At 36.4% G+C, this 20695-nt stretch overlaps 1 protein-coding gene across 1 annotated transcript in view; it reads right to left on the minus strand.

The window, feature by feature from the left end:
* The window catches only part of PDE10A (phosphodiesterase 10A), a 295228-nt gene that overhangs the window by 170024 nt on the left and 104509 nt on the right, over positions 1 to 20695 (minus strand). The window contains exon 2 of the mRNA XM_041729791.1: positions 4447 to 4575. Within this exon, the coding sequence (XP_041585725.1) occupies positions 4447 to 4575 (129 nt within the window). The remainder of the gene's footprint in view (positions 1 to 4446; positions 4576 to 20695) is intronic.

Below are 20695 nucleotides of genomic sequence, written 5' to 3' on the forward strand. Positions count from 1 at the left end.
TACATGTACAATTAGAAAATACAACTTGTATAAAAAGAAACGCTGATGAAAACAAAGCATTTTCCAAAATCCGTTAGCTCATAACATTCTCATTCATTAGAATCACTTATAAAAAATTTTTTACTTAGGAAATATAGCAATGACATTAAATGTACAAATAATAACTACCACTGATAGGAACTTTATAGATACTACAAAAACTGCTTCAGAAAACCAAGCTTGAAAAAAAAAAAAAAAAAAAGAAAACCAAGCTTGTAACAAAGCTATTGAAATTATTCACAATCACTAACAATATTTGTGATCATCTGAATTAATCTTTAAAATTATCAAAATCCCAATCAACTTGATTAGATTGCTACAGAGCCCAAACACTCTCAAGGAAGAATATATTAAAGATACATCTTTGCAATAATATGAACAATTAACAGAATTAATGGAATACAGAAAGTAACTCTTTTTAAATAAACTTTATTCCCTTTCTAGTTAAATTATGAACTTATGTTTATTTATAATTTGAATAGGGCCTCCAATACATTTTATTTCTATTCAAAAAAAAAAAAAAGAGAGAGAGAAAGAGATATGAAATTTCTATGTGAAAATGTAATTTCCATATTTGAGACAAAGAAATTTCAAGGAAAAGAAAGTGCCCAAGATGAAGTTCCAAGTAAACCATTTCAATAATGTGGGTTTTTTCCTTATTCATGATATATACCAATAGTTAACACATAATTTATTAGTGTCCTACTTACTAAAACCTTCTAACACTGCATGGTTTGGCAAAGTAATTCATGTCCCATTATTTAAAATCCCACCACATTGTAAATTCAAGCACAGAAACCATCTGTTACATGCTAAGCAGACAAATGCCATTTAATCTGCATTTCAGGTTGCATATAGTGGGGGGGGGGGCATGATTTAAATCTTACTAATTCTATGAAATATTTAGTAATTTTAATTGAATGAAAATTGTCCCATCTCTATAAGCATAGAGTCATAAAAAATGCATAATAATAACTACATTCTTTGAGTAAAAAAAGAAACCACTCATGTATGTGTTTAAAATATTTAAAGCAGTGACAGCACCAATATTTTCATTACTAATTATTTGGCATTTATAGGTAAACTGATAGTGATATGGTCTGCTATTCAATATTTTACACATATAAACACAATAATAATATAAATCATTAGATATAAAAGATGACATTGCTACTCTTAAATGATTTGGGTTCAATCAATCACCCTCTTGAATACCAAACAGCTTCCCTTTAGAATGAGTATCACAGTTACATTTTGGGGATTTTAAATAAAATCCGTGTATTTTAAATATTGTTCTAATACCAGAAGATACCAAATATAGTCTTACTGACTTCCAATGTTCTCATTTCTTCATGCACCCCTCTTCTCATATCACCAACATGGTCAACTAAGTTTGTTACATTAGAAGCCAAAGGGGCCATTGCTGATAGTCAAAGTGATTCGTGGTTCTTTCTGAACATAACTGAAATACTGAAATGGCATTATGGATATCAAACTGTATTCCATCGTAGAATGTTATCACAAGATTCATCATCTCCTAATGTTTATTTATTAATTTTATGTTTATACCTTGATACTTGGCATAGATGTTAAACAGTTTAGTAATCTGAGCTTGATGTGTACCAGCTGGGCCTGTCAAAACTAGCTTACATAAAAATCAACATAATATATAAAACTTACAACTTAGTAAAACAATTCATGACCTAGATAATTTTTTTCTTCCTGAGGTTTTTCCCAAATGGAAGTATGGCTGTCATTGTGCACAGGCCTCAATACTTTCAGGGAATATTTATACATTCTCTAAATGAGAACATTAGGTTATAAGAGAAATAAATGTTACCTCCAACTTCCAAACATCACTTGAAAACTGTTTGGAATTCAAGATCAGAGGTCCACCTTCAAGAGGCAATTTGCCTCACAATCACAGATATAACTTTATGTATTTAAAATGTAAATGGTATAAAAGCAATAAAATGAAACCAAAAACAGTAACAGTAAAGACTTTGGAAATTTAAACGTCTGAAGATAGGTGGCAATTCACCTTTCCCAAACCCCTGCTCTGTCAACACAAACTAGAGCGATCCACTGTGATGGGGGCCCACTCTGGCTCAGAGACTCCAAGCCTGGACCATGCTCGACCTCACCATTGGACTAACGGGAAGGAAGTAAAAACTTACTACTAGCTTTTTCATTTGTTTGACTGTAAGGGCCTAAAAAACGTCACTATCTAGTACCTCAGCAGTGCTCCACAGAGTCTGCTGAATAAATGAAGAGACAAGGTACCCTAAAGGATTTTAAAATGTGCATTACATAATCCATTCCCTCAAGAAGCTCTTAAATGAGTAGTGGGGAGATAAGAAGAGCCTCTGGTATCAGTCACACTATGACAACCAAGTTTAGTAACAAACAGAGGTTCACCTGGAGGTTGACAATCTAAACCTCCTTCATTTATTTATTCATTCAAAAATGTTTACAGAACCATTCCAGCATGCATCAGACATGTTGTTGGTAAGGGATACAAACATAGCTACAACCCCCCCACCTCCTGCCCCATCTATGCCAAGTCGCTCACAGAGTTACTGTCTGGGAACTAATGAGAACTAGGTGTGGGACCGCCGGCGATCCTTTAGCTTCCCTTAGCACAGGTTCAAATCTGCCAAAAGAACACGACTACCTAGTATCTTCACTCATAATCAGATGTAAAGGGCCAAATATATGTGAATTTCCTTGGAAATTACTACTGCTCTGGGGTCACACAATATTGATGCATTGCAAACCTTGCCACAGTTTAACTAAAATATGCCATGCATTCTCGATCTCTTCAGCATTGTGCCTCTAAACACTAGACAAGTAGGTACTCAATAAAATACTAAGTGAATCAAGAAAAACTAGCTTTTCTAACACCATGAGGTCATCATTAAGAAAACACTTATAGTATTAAAGCTGGCCATTTTAAAAGCAAACATAATTTTCTAATGTAAATAATCATCCCATTATTCATTTGCTTAAAAAAATGTGATTTTCATTTCCTAGGATCTATCTTCAATTTCCTATCTCACAAATATCATTTCTTCTTGCACTACATTATTATCCATCATTACATACCAAGTTTAAATTTGCATCTTTATATGGTGTGCCTTAAGCACAGCTCAGTCATACTTTTGAAAAAAATGTCAGACATCTCAAATTGTTTTCAAATGTTTGAGGTTTATAATAGCTGAGATATGCCATGTCAAATTTTGTTCTTAATATTAAATGTTATGGTTGTTTTGAAAAGAATACATCTCTCTGGCATATTTATATTTCTCTCTCCCTATCCCTTACCCCTCCTTCTCAATACACACACCACACACACATGCACACACACTCGTGCACGTGTACTTTTTTATTTTAAGAGGGTACGTGGAGCCCAACACAGGGCTCAAACACACGACCCTGAGATCAAGACTTAAGCTGAGACCAAGAGTCATATGTTTAACCAACTGAGCCACCCAGGCACCCCTTTATGTACTTTAAAATCTAATCTTTGCTTTGATGCCAAAAGGTTTATCTCTTTAATTTAAAAACTATGTGAGAAAATTATAGAAACTCTGAAAACTGGAGGAAAATCAGCTCTAAACATCAGAGTAGTACCACAGTTCTAACAGCATAACATTTTAATAGTGATCATTTTTAAATTAACAGCATTTTTAAACTTCATAGCATTTTATTACACTAAATAAATTACCAGAAAAATAGGATATTGTTTTTAACATAAAAATTCTTCATATAGTTAAAATCACACATAACATAAATTTCTACTATAAAAAGAGTATTCATAGAAATAAGATGCCCTATTTAGCCAAATATAAATTCATTTAAAATTAAAATTATATTTCAATACTCAAATCCAATATATTAATACATAATCAACTTGGGGGGGAATTTATTTCACTTCACATCTCTTTTGAGCCCACATTTCTTTTTTCATAAATATAACAGCATCCTAAGTTCATGAGTGTGAACACAACATCAAATGCAAAGTCAAGAGTTCTTTTCTGTGTATACACAGAAAAATTGTTTAAAGACTTCTTTTTGCAAAATGTAATAATATACATAAATTTTTGAAATATAAAGAACATTTGTGTAATCATTAATATCAATCATTAAAGTCAAGTCTAATATTGACTTCTGCATTTTTCAATATGGTCATGTCTAAATAAATTTTCAAGAGTTCTTTGTAAGTTTTTTTAAATCAAGGATCTTATTTGTTGCCCCTCATTCCAACTTATTTTATCTTTTTAAACAGAATAAAATATCTACAGAATTAAAATTCGAATTTTGTCTACTTTATATGTTATTTTCCAGCAGTTTTCTTGTCACTGTAAACTAGAAAATAATCTTCACTTAATCTGAATGAGCTCTTACCTTCTGGTTTGTTGTTTTTCCTCTTCAGCCATTTTTCTACTGTCTCTGTACTAACACTTTCAGATACAAACTCGTCTAACACCTGGGGATGAAGAGAAAGATATGCCTTCACTTTTTCATCTGTCAAACCTGTAAAATAATTAAAAAGAATAAAATTAACCTAGTTGACACCTTCATAAGGATCAAAAATACAGAAAAACGACACCTGATGCTAAAATTGATTTAAGACATAAGAAGAATGTACAAATGTGCACACACACGATGGAACAGTATTGGTCCATGAAGAGGACTTAAATTTAGACATGTTACAACATAGAGAAACCATTAAAACAACCATTAAAACAAAGCCAGAGATGAAGGATGACTCTTATACAATTTCACTTATATGAAATTACGTAGAATAGGCAACTTCACAGAGATAGAGCCGATCACGGCGGGGCAGAATGTGGAATCATTACTTAATAGGGACAGAATTCTGTTTTGGGTGAAGGCCAAGTCTGAGAAGTGGACAGAGGTAATAATGGTCACAGTCCATGCTGTGAGGATAATTACTGCCACTGAATTATATGCTTGAAATGGTTAAAATGACAAATTTTATGTTATATATATTTTACCACTATGAAAAATAGTAAAAACGTCAAAGGTTAAAACTTTAGCAATTTTAAACTACAGATAGTCCATCATATTACACAGCTGTCTTCCAACAGCAAATCCCAGGGTTGTCCTGGAGCTAATGCTGTGCTCCCAAGTGGTACAGGTAAGCCTTACAAAGTACTCAGATCTTCCCATTTGCAGTCACCAGAGCTTTAATTTTCAAAGTCAGAGGGGCAAACAGGAGAATTTTAGGTGCTAAAACGATGCATTTTAGGTGGTAAAACAATGTTTACTGACTAGATTCTTATCTTTCATTGTTTATTGGTGCATTTTAGGTGGTAAAACGATGTTTACTGAATAGATTCTTCTCTTTCATTGTTTACAGCATAAATTCTATTTTCTCCCAGGGGCACTGAATCCAATGATACAACCATTAATCAGCTCAGAGCAATTGACATTTGCTCACTGGTATTCCATGTATGTAGTCAGTTTCACTGAAATAATTTTTCAGTCTAATAACAACTGTTGAATATATATAGGATTTTCAAACAAAGTACTTTTACATATTTTCATGTTGAACATACAAAATTATGTTTTGAAATTGGCGCTTCATGTTGGTAGGCCATTCATTAAACAACTGTAAATCACAAGCAGACTATCAATAATTATTACTCTGTGATGGTAATTATTTTTACTGTTATAGCCTCTGTGTGAATTACTCAGTAAATTACCATCCTTGGGGATAGTCAGGTAAAAAAAAAAAAAAAAAAAAAAAAAAAAAAAAGGAGGTAGAAAATTGTCCTTTCAGAGGCAGAGAGAAGAAAAGGAAGCATATCTTTATGACTCTAGGGAATAGGCCGCATGTTCGCATGTTCGCATGTTCCCACCACTAAACAAGCCACAGAACTAACACGTGTTAATTAATTCTGCTGGGGACTAAAATCACAACTGTTTCGATTCTTCCAACAGAATGGTACAGTTGAGAAGGCAAATAATTTTTTTCAACAAATTCAGTATTTCCACAATTTAAACTAGTAGATAAATAAAGATGAATATATAATTACATAGTTGTATTAGATAAAAGAAGAATAAGACCCCTGTCTGTGTTCACATGACAAGAGCTCCAGTGATGTAAAATTAAATCTAAGAAATTCTACAAGGTGCTAAAAATAAAAGACTGAATAAAGTAAGAGACAGTAGTCCTGACAGGGTAAATTATCCCTCAGATACAAAAGGCACAGGATGCTAAAGTAAACTAATAGCTGATTTGATCTTCAAAAAGACAAACGATGCCAATTTCATACTCCCTTCAAGCATGTCCTTCAGTCCTTCAGAGCGGGTTCATAATCGACATTTCATTCCTCCTTAAAACTTTATCCCTTTTGTGACATAACACTGTTCTTATCTTAACTTCCTATCTGCTCCTTACCTCTGCTTTCTCTTCATTAATCTATGATGACAACAAAATATGAATCAGGAATCGTAATATATTTTTGATCTCCAGTCGTTGGATACTCTTCCATCTTGACTCAAAACTAAATGAGTCATCTCCATCCCACTTCTTCCCAAAGTGATCTCAACTCTCAGCTTTACTCTCTCCTTTTCCCAGAGACCCAGGCCAGAAATACAAAGTCATAATTGAATCATACCCCTTGCCATCTCATTTCATCTTAGTACGTTTATACAAGTCCTATTTGTCATATTATGTATCAGCTTAAAGGACTTGTATCTAAAATATACAAAGAACACTTAAAACTCAACAAGAAGATTACAATCCAATTAAAGAGTCAAAGATCTGAACAGACATCTTATCAAAAAAGGTACAAATATGATAAGTATATGAAAAGATGTTCATCTGTCATTAGTGAATTGAAGTTAAAACAAAACTGAAACTCCACTACATACCTACTAGAATGGCTAAAATCTAAGAACTGACATTTACTGCTAATATGAATGCAAAATGGCAGTCACGTTGGAAGACTGGTAGTTTCTAATAAAGCTAACTATAATCTTACCATATGACCTAACAATCAAACGCAAGTTGTGGCATACCCATACAATTAAATATTATTTAGCAATAAAGAGAAATGAGCTAATGAGGGGCACCCAGGTGGCTCAGTTGGTTAAGCATCTCCCTTTGGATCTCTCTCTCTGATAAATGAATAAAACTCTTTAAAAAAAAAAAAAGAAAGAAAGAAATGAGCAAATGAGCCATTAAAAACCATGGATTAGGCTTAAATGCATACTGCTAAGTGTAAAAAGCTACTATGAAAAGGCTGTATATTGTGCAATTGTAATTATACAACATTCTGGAAAAGGCAAACTATAGCGATAGAAAAGATCAGTGGTTGCCAAGTGTTCAAAGGGCAGGGGAGAAAGACAATGCGTGAACCACAGGTCATACTTTAGGGTTGTGAAACTATCCCATAAAATATTATAATGTTGAGTAAGTGACACCATGTATTTGTAAAACCCATAGATGTAAAATTTTAAGAGATCATTTAGAAAGTCAGGCTATCCTAGAATGGAGGCAGGCTATGGCAGGCTATGGCAGGCTATGGCAGAAGAATCTAAATGAATCACCAACGTATAACACCACCTCACTGAAGGAGGTGGGGGCTAAGGTGCTGACCTAAGCAACTTTAGATATGAATGGAATCTGTAAGAAATTCCACGGAATCATTGTACTCTATTGATAAAGTTATCTCACGGCAGGTAGAGCTTAACAATTCTCAAGCCACTATTCACTTATACTGAAATCAAGCAATTAAGTAAGTAGATGGTGGGAATGAGGCTTCTCAATGGCAGAGCATGATGTTATAAATAAGCCAAAGGAGTCTAGAACAATCAATAAGGGTAACGGATTAGAGTTTGATGTCAGTATGAACTCACATTTAACATAACACTGATCTATACAGATGGTTACATATTGAAATACCGGCAGATACACTATGCATATACTCAGGTCAGTACACACATACATTTCCTTGTTATGTTAGCCGAGAGGACCTACGAGCAACAACATGCCAATAGTATGCCAGTACCAACAAGTATATGGAGCACCAAGATCTTGGTTTCTAATAGTACTCTCCAATAAAAGGTACCACAGCTCCTTGGAGAAATGGCTGAGTCTAGGACAAGTACACAAAATATTTAAGATGATTTGGAGCATCACATTTCCATAGAGTAAGGAAGTGCCAAGTGTGTGTGTGTGTGTGTGTGTGAGAGAGAGAGAGAGAGAGAGAGAGAGCGTTTTAATTACAATTACACAAAATGATGACATATGCCAAAAGGATACAAAAGTTGATTGAAAGAGCTCTCAATGATTCACACATGGAACCATTTGAGTAACACAATATAATCCAATTATAATTCAAAGAGTAAAATAATATCCATGCTGTGGTCTAAATGTTTGTGCCCTGCCCCTCCAAATTCACATGTGAAAATTCTAATTCCCAAAGGAAATAGCATTAATAGATAGAGCCTCAGGGAAATGCTTACATCATGAGGGCAGAACCCTTACCAATGGGATTAGTGTTTTATAAAGGAGGCTCCAGGGATCCCCAGACCCCTTCTACCATGTGAGGATACAGAATGTCTGTGACCTAAAACAAGGCCCTCACCCAACCAAGCAAGTGCAATGACCTTAGACTTCCCAGCCTCAGGAACGTGAGAAATACATTTCTGTTGTTTATAAGCCACCCAGCCTGTGGTATTTTGTTATAGCAGTCTGAATGGATGAAGATAATCCAGGAGTCCACACTGATATAAATAAATGACTTAATAAATAAAAAGAGAAGAACAAATATCCCACTCAGAATTCCAAATAATGTACGTAGAAACTCTGCCTCCGGAAGGCAGAGCATAATTCCCCACTCCTTGACACTTACTTTGTATAAATTACACAAAACTAAAATTTTAAAGATCAATTGAGTCATAAATGAGTTATGATGTCTAAGTAAACTTCAAGACTAAAAAAATTAATTAAATCTTGGATTCAAGTATGTAGAAGAGAATGAAATGCCAAATACACCATTTTGGTTGTAAACTCTATTTAGAATTCTAAAGAGTATTATCACAGTTTTATATCTCAAATGTCTCAGAAGATATAATTTTCTTCCCAAATTACTATCCATATTGCAAGAAAATCATTATCTCCTTCAACAAGAGAAGGGTAGGAAGAGGCATTCTGACCTGGTAATTAAAAGTACAGGCAAAGGTAATTAAAAGTTTCTTCATCTCATCTAATGACCTGAGGATGAACCTGGGCAAAGCACCTTCTCTCTCTAAATCTGGCTTCTTATATGTATGGGAATGATATCTGAGTGGGAATGGGAATAATAACACTATCTATCACACAAAGTCATTAGAATAATTCAATAAGGTAATCCATAGACAGCATTTTTGCCTGGTACATTTAATAATAGTACCAAAATGCCATTTTTTTTTTTTTACCTGTATGAAGCCAATATACTTGCATTTGTCTAGAGGCTCAAATAACAGGCTTGTAACTTTTCACTTCTCTAAAACTCCAAATGTTCCAAAATTTCCATTTTTAAAAAAGGTTTAATTTTTAAGTAATCTCTACACCCAATATGGGGCTCAAACTCACAACCCCAAGATCAAGACTTGCACACTACACCAATTGAACCAGCCAGGCACCCCTAAAACTTCTATTTTTATTTTAGCATTTAATGTGTGATGTTCATTTAATGTGTGCTCAACGTCCTTACCCATCAAAAACAATCTCTCTCGCTTTTTCTCTGTCATGTTATCTACCTTTACCTCTTATTTTTATATCTGGTTTTGCAAAGAGCCTGTAAGGCCAATACAGGGCCAACCCAGAATTAGAATATTGAAATAACAATCATCCACACTCTTGGAAAGTGGTGCATGTATAGATGATGAAACAGGCATCTTTTGTTTTTGTCTGACTTTGGTTTAATGCTTCCATAGCTTCTAATGGCCTATACATTTTGTTTATGTCAAAGAAAAAAAAAAGGACTTAGCAGTTTCCTTGAGAGTTGTCATTAACACACGATAGCACCCAGTGATTAAAAATCTGCCACCAAAAATCCATACAACAATCATACAGATTCCAAGGTAACCTGTACATTTAAAACAATGTATTTAAAAATACTTCATTTCTACTAATAAGCTACATTCTCTCATCCATGCAGCATTTATTTCATTTTCCCACATGTGAAGGGATGCTGGGTCAAAGCTGCAGATGACAGAAGGGAAACACAGGATACTGACAGGCTGAATGAGCAGACAGAGTTACAGACAGTTGGATGAAACTCATTATTTTCACAATGCCCACTGAAAATGCCATGAAGGATTACAATCTAAATAAAACCAAAGTAAAAACAGCAGAGTGGCATATGTCATGGTTAGATTCAGCACTGAACCTGAAGGCCTATAACAAAGGGCAAAATAAAGACTGATAAATATTTTTGTCAAGACAATTAATTCTGTCTAGTAACTGAGCCAACAACCTGTGGAACAGATAAGAACAGCTTCATTTTGATGTTGAGTAATCTTTTCAAGAAATAGATAAAAGCCACAGCAATACCTCCTACTTCAATAACTTATTACTGGACCATGGGGTGGCAATGAAAAGGATTAACTCCATTTGTGTTTCAATCTGTTTTAATGCAAAATACCAGCGACAAAATGGTAGTATCAATCATTCACTTTTCATCTTTTTTTTTTTTTAAACCTGGGAAAATGAGGCTACTTTCTCCCATCTCAGCAGAAATCTTGCACTCTTCTGATAATATAACACAATGGCACACTGCCCTTTTGCGTGCTGCTGTCTACAACACATATATTCAGTTTTTTCCGATGGAGATTGTGTGTGTGTGTATAAATTTAAACTTCTTGTAAAACCACACAAACCTAATGGACTCTCGTGTCCTCTACACTCAGCTTCAACAATAATCAACTCATAACCAATATTTTCCATTTGTGCCCCTCACCTCCACCCACTCCCTTCTTAGCTGATTTTGGAACAATCTCATACATCATTTCAATACATTCATACATGTCAATGTGTATCTCTAAACAAGAGGAACTATTCTAACCACAAATGTTATTACTACATCCACAGAGAAATTAATCATTAGTTTTAACACCATCAACATCCAAATGTTTCTATTATTCAACGTTTTTTTATAGGATAAATGAACTCAGACCCAGATAAGGTCTATATGCTGCAGCTGAAGTTGTGTGGTATTTTTCCTAGGTCTCTTTTATCCAATAAGTTCCCCTCTATCTCTTCTGTTTTCCCCATTATACTGTGTTATTGAAGAAAACATATCTTTTGTTCTCTGCTTTTCTACAGTCTGTGTTTTTCTGACTATATCCCTGTGGTGGTGCTTACCACGTTTATCTGCCCTGTGCATTTCCTCAAGACTGAAATTAGATCTAGAGACCTGAACAAATTGAGGTTGGATCTGGAGGTGGGTAAGCAAGTTTTAAAGTGGTACTGTGTTATTCTGTCAAAAGGTTTATACCATCTGCTGTCTCTCTGTTTGTGACATTAGCAGCATCTATGATCCAGCACTTACTAATTCACTAGGGCTTGTCATAGTGGTTTCCTAATTCTGTAATGCCATCTTCATTTATTAGCTGAAATATTACAAAGAGAAACTTTGCTTCATCAACTGTTTACTCATATAAATAAGACAGAATAGATGCTTAATTTGTCCTCTTATTTACCAGTTTTCACAGTGAGTTGGTTCAGTAGCATTCTCCTATAGGTGAGCAACCAAAAAAAAAAAAAAAAAAGTATTATTATGAAATCACAGATATGAGAAAAATCTGATGTCTCTGCAATTTTAATTACAGGCCTATGTTGGAGAAATTGAGAGTTTGGTTCCAGACCATCATAACAAAACAAATATCACAATAAAATGAATCAAGTAATTTTCTTTTACTTCCGGTGCTTATAACTGTCATATTTAGACTATACTGTAGGCTGTTGAGAGTGCAGTTAGCATTATGTCTAAAAACACAAGGTATGTACCTTAATTAAAAAATATTTTCTTAAAAAAAATAGATAAAAAATGCTTTATTGACAATAATGCGAACCATTTTCTGAGCTTTCATCGAGTCATCATCTTCTTGCCTCGACATTGATGGCTACTGGCTGATCAGAGCGGTGGTTGCTGAAGGCAAGAGTAGTTGTACCAATTTTTTTAAAAATAAGACAACAACGAAGTTTGCCACATCCATTGATTCTCCCTTTCACAGATGATTTTTCTGCAGTATTCAGTTCTGTTTAATAGCAACCTACCACAGAAGAACTTCTTTCAAAATTTGAGTCAATCCTCTCAAACTCTGCTAGTGCTTTGCGAACTAAGTTTATGCCATGTTCTAAGTCCTTTGTTGTCATTTCAACAATCTTTGCAGTATCTTCATCAGGAACAAATCCAATCTTCAGAAACCAGATTCTCTGCTCATCTAAAGAAGCAGTTCCTCATCCACTAAAGTCCGATCATGAGATGGTGGCAGCTCTGTCCCATCTTTAAACTTCTCTTCTAATCCTCATTTTCTTGCTGTTTCCACCACATCTGGAGTGACTCCACTGAAGTCTTGAACCTCTCAAAGTCATCCAAGATGGTTACAATCAACTTCTTCTAAACTCCTGTTAATTTTGGTATTTTGGTCTCTTTTCGTGAATCACAAATATTCTTAATGGCCCCCAGAATGGTGAATTCCTTACCTAAGGTTTTCAATTTACTTTGCCCACACCCATCAGAGGAATCACTATCTATGGCAACTATAGTCTCAGGGAATGTATTTTCCTAAAATAATAAGACTTGAAAATCAAAATCACTCCTTGATCCATGGGCTGTAGAACAGATGTTACGTTAGCAGGCATGAAAACAACATTAATTTCGTTATACTTCTCCATCAGAGCCCTTGAGTGACCAGGTATACTGTCAATGAACAGTAATATTTTTTTAAAAATCTTTTTACATGGGATGCCTGGGTGGCTCAGTGGTTGAGTGCCTTTGGCTGAGGGTGTGATCCCAGGATCAAGTCTGACATTAGGCTCCCCACAATGAGTCTGCTTCTCCCTCTATGTCTCTGCCTCTCTCGTGAATAAATAAAATCTTAAAAATAAATAAATAAAAAGTATTTTTTTCTCTGAGCCATAGGTCTCAACAGTGGGCTTAAAATATTCAGTAAACCATGTTGTAAACAGATGTGTTGTCATCCAGGTTGTTTTTCCTTTTATAGAACACAGGCAAAGTAGATTTAGCACAATTCTGAAGGGCCCTATTGATGAGGGAGGAAAAAAGCAGAAAAACATTCACCATTAGCCCAGAAGGCTGAGAAGGATAGAATATGTGCTGGTTGCTACATCCTTACTGGGTCCCATGACTGCCTGTAAATCTCACCAATACTGAAATGCCAATACTGAAATGGATGACAAGCACCAGAGAAATCTCGTGAAAGGAGTCCTACGAGTAGAAACTGGAAGACAATCGTGATCTAATGCTCCCTGCACATGCCCTCCTGCTGGAGCATGACACAGAGAACCACGAACTCTAAACAGCACAAGTGCAGCTCCATCTGCCCTCGGGGCCTGTCCTCATGCTACTTAAATAAATCTGCTCAGTTACACCGTAAAATGTCTCAGGATTTATTTCTTGACCATCGTACTCAACAATACCACAACACTATGATTTTTGGAACAGTAACTGAGCACAGATTTCAATGTAAAATCACCAGCAGCATTAACTCCCAACAAGAGTCTGCCCTCCCTTTGAAGCTCTGAAGCCCGGCACTGACTTTCTGTTATGAAAATCCAAGATGGCATCTTCTTCCAATAGAAGCCTGTTTCATTTACATTGAAAATCTGTTGCTAATTATCCTAGCTAGGTCTTCTGGAGAATTCTTCATCAGCACATGATGCTTCATCTTACACTTTGATGTTACAGAGACAGCTTCTTTCCTTAAAACTCTGGAACCCACCTCTGCCAGCTTCAAACTTTTCTTCTGCAGCTTCCCCACCTCTCCCAGCCTTCATAGAAGTGAAGAGAACTAAGACCTTGCTCTGGACTGGCACTAGTCTAAGAGAATGTTGTGGATAATTTGATCTATCCAGACTACTAGAACGTTCTCTGCATCAGCAATAAGGTTGTTTTACTTTCTTATCATTTGCATGTTTACTGGAGTAGCACTTTTAATTTCACTCAAGAACTTTTCTTTTGATTTCACAACTTGGCTAACTGGTACAAGAGGCCTAGCTTTTGGCCCATCTTGGCTCTCAACATGTCTCCCTCAGGAAGCTTGATCATTTCTACCTTTTGATTTAAAGTGAGAGACATGAGGCTCTTTTTTTCACATGAGCACTACGAGGCCACTAGAGTTATTAACTGGCCTGATTTCAGTATTGCTGTGTTTCAGGAAATAAGGAGGCTCAAAGAGAGGAAAAGAGACAGGGAATGGCTAGTCAGTGAAGCAGTCAGAAAACACATTTATCAGTGAAGTTTGCCATTTTATATGGGCACAGTTCATGGTGCCCCAAGACAACTATAGTAGTAACATCACAGGTCACTGAGATGAAAAAGTTTGAAATACTGAAAGAATTACCAAAATGTGGCACAGAGACACAAAGATACGAGGTTGCTTGATACGAGGTTGCCACAAACCTTCAATGTATAAAACAAACAAATGCATTATCTGTGAAGTGCAATAAAGTGAAGGACAATGAAGCGAGGTGCACCTGGAAATAAATTATAATCCTGGGACTCTAAGAAAGGAAAATGCGCAAAGACAAGTTATTAGATTAGTTTTCTATTGGCCACAAAGGCAATATTTAAGGTGGAAACAAAGATACAAGCCTAAACACTCATCTCTTCAGGTTGAATTGCCCTTGTTTCTGACCCTTTCTCCTGTCTGAGCTTAATATACTTTAACTGGATCACCACCAACCAGTATTACCTCCCAATTTGGAACTTTATTACACATTGTAATTCAAATTAGAAACTCAAACTCCTGACTGCTCAATCTGAGGCTCTGACTAGACGGTGGAAGAAATGGCCTGAGTCATGGGCTAGACCTGAAGAAGTCTAAGCTGAGACTCCACTCTCCCTTATACCATTTTCCTATATTTTCTCAAAAGTGATGAGCCCTTACCCCATCCATGGACTTTGCTGCTGTTTGCCCGGACTCTCTCTTCACTTGGCTAAGTAAGACATCCAGCCAATTTAAAAGCACGTTCCTCACTAACCACATGTTCTACATCCCCTGCCCCGTCCTATCATGCTTCTACCCCTACATTCCATTGTAGCCTACTCCTACATTCCAAATACTCCTCCTACAGTGACATCTTCCATTTACTGAGTGTGATCTTATTAAACTTTAGCCTCTCCAAAGAGACTGCAGGCTCCCTGAGGGCAGTGACTGATCTTTCACCACTGTCCACGTAGCACAATCCCTGGGTCTGTGCAGAAAAGACTTAACACACATAGGCCCTGAGACCACTGTCCTCTGAGAGGCTGCTTGCTTGCAGGGCTGACCCTGGGCTGACACCTGGGAACTCAGCTCTGAAGTGGTCTAGTGGAGCACGGTGCTAGGCTGCTTGTGCAGTGTGGTTTATGCCAAATGCCTGTTTTCCTCGGGACAGTAACAGGCAGAGGGTGCCTGTGTAATCAGCTACAGTAAAAACACGGCGTATGAAGTCTCTAATGAGTTTTCCTGGTAGGTAGCACTTCGCAAGTGTTGTCACAATTGTTGCTGGGGGAATTGTTGCTGGTGTGGCTTCACTGTGAGAGAGGAGTACTGGATGTATATGTCAGGTCCCCCTGGTCTTTACCTCATGTGCTTTTCCCTTCACTGATTTTGCACTGGATCGTCGTTTGCTGTAAGAAATCTTAACGGATTTCTTGTGTCCTGAAGTCTTCCTAACAAATTACCAAACTTTAAAGTAGTCTTAGAAACCCCCAACACGTGACCATCACCATTAGATGAATTAATCAATGAGTCATTCTTTGTTTCATGTGATTTCACAGATGTGTAGATAGATTTGGTGGAAACTGCCCAGTCCTGCAAGGTCACAGATGCTTCAAGCTGGAGAGCAAATGTCCAAGCAAAAGACTCCTCCCTCTCAGTAGCCCACTGCTCCCACTCAAATTCCCTTCCTTCCTTGGGATTTATTTCTTTAGTACTACTTTCATGTTTCTTTTTCCATCCAAACAGCTTAATGTCTATATTGTTTTCTGAAAAATTAAGAATTTCTTTTTAATGTGCTTTCCTGGTTCTGACATCCTTCAATCCACCTATAATATAGCACCAGTTCCAGAAATATATCCTTGGGCATAATATAATATGGAACATTTTATACCAAAGCTTTTCTCCAATGATGTGCTGGTAGACATAGTTTATGAACATAAGGCTTTATATAGCAGTTACTCCTAAATATTTATCAGAAAAGGGAAGGGATTAGTGGGCTCTAAAGGTAATTTCTTTTTTGGCTTCTTTATTTAAAAAGGCAAAGTTCTTAAAAACAAAAACAAAAACAAAACAAAACAACAACAACAAAAACGAAAAGGCAAGTTCTTTATTTGCCACTGTTATCAGGAGAGACAGATGTAAATGATTCATTAGCATTAAAACGGCTCCGAAGTTGTAACAAAAACAAATAGATTAAGCTGCTTGCTTCTTTGGATTTTGTCAAGGCCCACAGTCAAAGATACCACTATTTTCAACCAAGGAGGAAAAAAAACGTAGAAAATTAAGAACAAATGCCTTATTATTTTTCACAGAAACAGAAAAACAATTCTACAATTCATGAGGGTCCACAAAATACCCCAACGAGCCGAAGGGAATCCTGAGGAAGGACGATGATGGCTGATTTGAAACTTTACCACAAAGTACAGTCATCAACACAGTTTGGTGCTGGCATTAAAACAGATACACAGACCAATGGGACAGAGCTGAGAGCCCATAAATACACCCTCACATATGCAGTCAGTCAAGAATTGACAAGGGAGCCTGTAAGACCCAATGACAAGACAGTCTCCTCAGTGCTGCAAAAACTGAACAACATATACAGAAAAATAAAACTGGGCCCTAATTTTACACCACTAACAAAAATTAACTCAATATGGATTAAAGACTTAAGACCTGAAACTATAAGAAAAAACATGGAAAAAGTTCCTTGACTTTGGTCTTGGCAATGATTTTTTTTGGACAGAGCACCAACAGCACAAGCAACAAAAGAAAAAATAAACAAGCAGGACTACATCAAACCAAAGAGCTTCTGCATATTACAAGAAACAATCAGCAAAACAAAAAGACAACCTATGGAATAAGAGAAAATTTTTGCCAACTAGCTGAATAAGAGATTAATACCCAAGATATATAAGGAATCCATACAACTCAAAAGCAAAAAAATAAATCCAATTTTAAAAATGAGCAAAGGACTTGAATATTTTCCCAAAGAACACATAAAACTGGGAGTCTGATACATAAAAAAAAAGTCTCAGAGAAAGACAAATACAGTAGGATTTCACTCATATGTGGAATTTAAGTACAAAGAAAAAAAAATGAGACAAAGAGACTCCTCAATACAGAGAACAAACTGGTGGTCAACAGAGGGAGTGGGGGTGGGAGGATGAGGGGACTAAGAGGACACATGGTGATAAGCACTAAGAAATATATAGAATTGTTGAATCACTATACTCTACACCTGAAACTAATATAACAGTGTAATTATACTTGAATTAAAAAGAAAAGGATGCTCGACATCACCAAATCATCAGGAAAATGCAAATCAAAACCACAATGAGATGTCACCTCATACACGTTAGAATGACTATCATCAAAACAAGAAATAACAAGTGTTGGGAAAAAAAAGGAACCCTCATGCACTGTTGGTGGGAATGTAAATTGATGCAGCTACTGTGGAAAACACTATGGAGGTTCTTGGCATGATCCCAGCAATCCTACTTCTGGGTATACATCTGAAGGAAATTAAATCACTATCTTGAAGAGATATATGCACCCCCATCGTCACTGTAGCATTATTCATAACAGCCAAGACATGGAAACAACCTAAGTGTCATCAACAGATCAATGAATCAAATTGTGGTGTGTATGAGCACACACACTACACACACAGGAATGTTATTCAGCCATTTAAAAAAAAAAAAAAAAAAGAAGGAATTCCTGCCTTTTGTGACAACAGCAATGGACCTTTAGGACATTATGCTAATTTACATAAGTCAGACAGAGAAAGATAAATACTCTATGATGTCATTTATATGTAGAATCTAAAAAAGCCAAATTCAAATAAATAGAGAACAGAACAGTAGTTGCCAGAAGTTGGGGGAAGGGGAATAAGCAGAGGTGTTGGTGGGAGTACAAACTTCTAGTTATAAGATGAATAAACTCTGGGAATCTAATGTACAGCCTGGTGACTATAGTTAATAATACTGTATTATACAGTTGAAAGTTGTTAAGAGGGGATCCCTGGGTGGCGCAGAGGTTTGGCGCCTGCCTTTGGCCCAGGGCGCGATCCTGGAGACCCGGGATCGAATCCCACGTCGGGCTCCCGGTGCATGGAGCCTGCTTCTCCCTCTGCCTGTGTCTCTGCCATTCTCTCTCATTCTCTCTCTCTCTCTCTCTCTCTCCCTCTGTATGACTATCATAAATAAATAAATTAAAAAAAAGAAAGTTGTTAAGAGGATAGATCTTAAAAGTTATCACCACACACTAAAAGGTGGAGGATGACAGTCTCAACTAACCTCCTTGTGGTAATCATTTCTCAATATTTACACATGTGAGATCAAGTTGTACACTCACAATTACACATAATATCTCAATAAAGTTGAGAAAAAAGTTAATGCATTATAATAATTATTCTTGCCTTCTGTCTATCTTACCTAAACAATTTCTTCCTACCGGAGTACACTGAGAGAAGATTTGTCTATGACCTAAAAAGAAGTCGCGTAATGAACCTTGAATGAGTTACTGCCAGGATTCTGACCTACATAAATGATTATTTATTCCACTTGAATTAACAGCTGAGGGGTGCTTTCCTTGCAGAGAAGACACTGTTTCTAACATTCGTAATTTGCACATATCAGAAGGCAAATCACACACTGCTGTATTTCTAAGCCAAAATAAAATTAAGTCTCTTCCCTTGGCTGAGAACATCAATGAAAGCTTCTTTAACTGAGAAAGCCAAATAAAAACTTAGGCTGCTCAAAGTGATAAGGATGAAAACAATGATTTTTCAAATAAAACTAATAGAATTACCTTAAATACACCAAAATTCACCCTTCCCAGGACTTAGAAAACTATACCTTCAAAGTAAAGTCTAAAATGGAGGGTTATGCAGTATAAAGGATTTAAGTCTCTCACCTCTTTAACTCAAATTCAGTTGTAAACCCAAAGTTACCTGGTGGAAGACAGCATACCCTGGTTCTCCAGGTTCTAAGTTAGCAGATGCAGGCTAATATACAGGCCATGTTCCTTAAGAAAGTCACCTACCGGGATCCCTGGGTAGCTCAGGGGTTTAGCGCCTGCCTTCGGCCCAGGGCGTGATCCTGGAGTCCCGGGATCGAGTCCCACGTCGGGCTCCCTGCATGGAGCCTGCTTCTCCCCCTGCCTGTGTCTCTGCCTCTCTCTGTGTGTGTCTCTCATGAATAAATAAATTAAAAAAAAAAAATCTTAAAAAAAAAAAAGTCACCTACCCCTCTAAGACTCCTTGTCCTCACAAACAAAAGATGGTACCAATAACAGTATTACTTCAAAGGGAGTAGGAATATAGGGATATTTACAGGAATACATGCAAAGATCTGCACACATACTAAGTGATTAGTGAATTTAATAATATCCATCCAAAATAGTAATAAGCATTTTATATCAAGAAATACTAGGATTTAAAATTCTGACAGAAACCCAATCATGCCGTTTAAATGTAATCTGACTTTACAAGACCTATATTTAGCAAATATTTCAGCTGAGTGTATTTCAGAAATAGTTATATTTTAGATATATGCATGAGTGTTTAAACTGAGAACAATAAACTACCATATAACCACCATATTATCCAGACTGTGTACTTGACCACTCACCTCAAAATAACCCAGGCAGGACCACACAGGGATGGGTGCCCAAGGCTCGATTCAGTTAGCTACTGGAAAGAGCCAGAGGAATATGACGACATTCCAGAGTGCAGAACGCGAAGTGAGCTGTCTTCAAGAAGTAATCAGTGAATGAGAAGATGGGGTAAAAACAGAAGAGGAGTAAGCAGCCTAGCGGTAAAGACAGAAGTCACCCTAGAAAGTTCAAGGTTTGGGCCTTGAAGACAGCTGAATCGGATGAAACCCCCTTTTTGGGTTGATGGTGAAGTGGCTGAAATGGTTCTAGAGTTGGGATGGTTGGTCTAGATTAATGACACAAGTAGCCATCAACTTTGAAAAGTAGCAGGTAAATTCAGTGTTATTAACGTGATCCACAGGGTAGCAGTACCCAAATGACTGAGATTGAGCTCTGTTCCCTGAAAGTCAAAGTGATTTCTCAAATGTTGGACAACAGCGACCACATACAGATAAGTTGTAATGCTAAATAAATACATGCTGCTCCTTAGCCACAAAATATACAATGAATTGGTGGACACACATTTCAG

Source organism: Vulpes lagopus, chromosome 2, assembly GCF_018345385.1.
Source record: "Vulpes lagopus strain Blue_001 chromosome 2, ASM1834538v1, whole genome shotgun sequence".
NCBI classification, from domain to species: Eukaryota; Metazoa; Chordata; class Mammalia; order Carnivora; family Canidae; genus Vulpes; species Vulpes lagopus.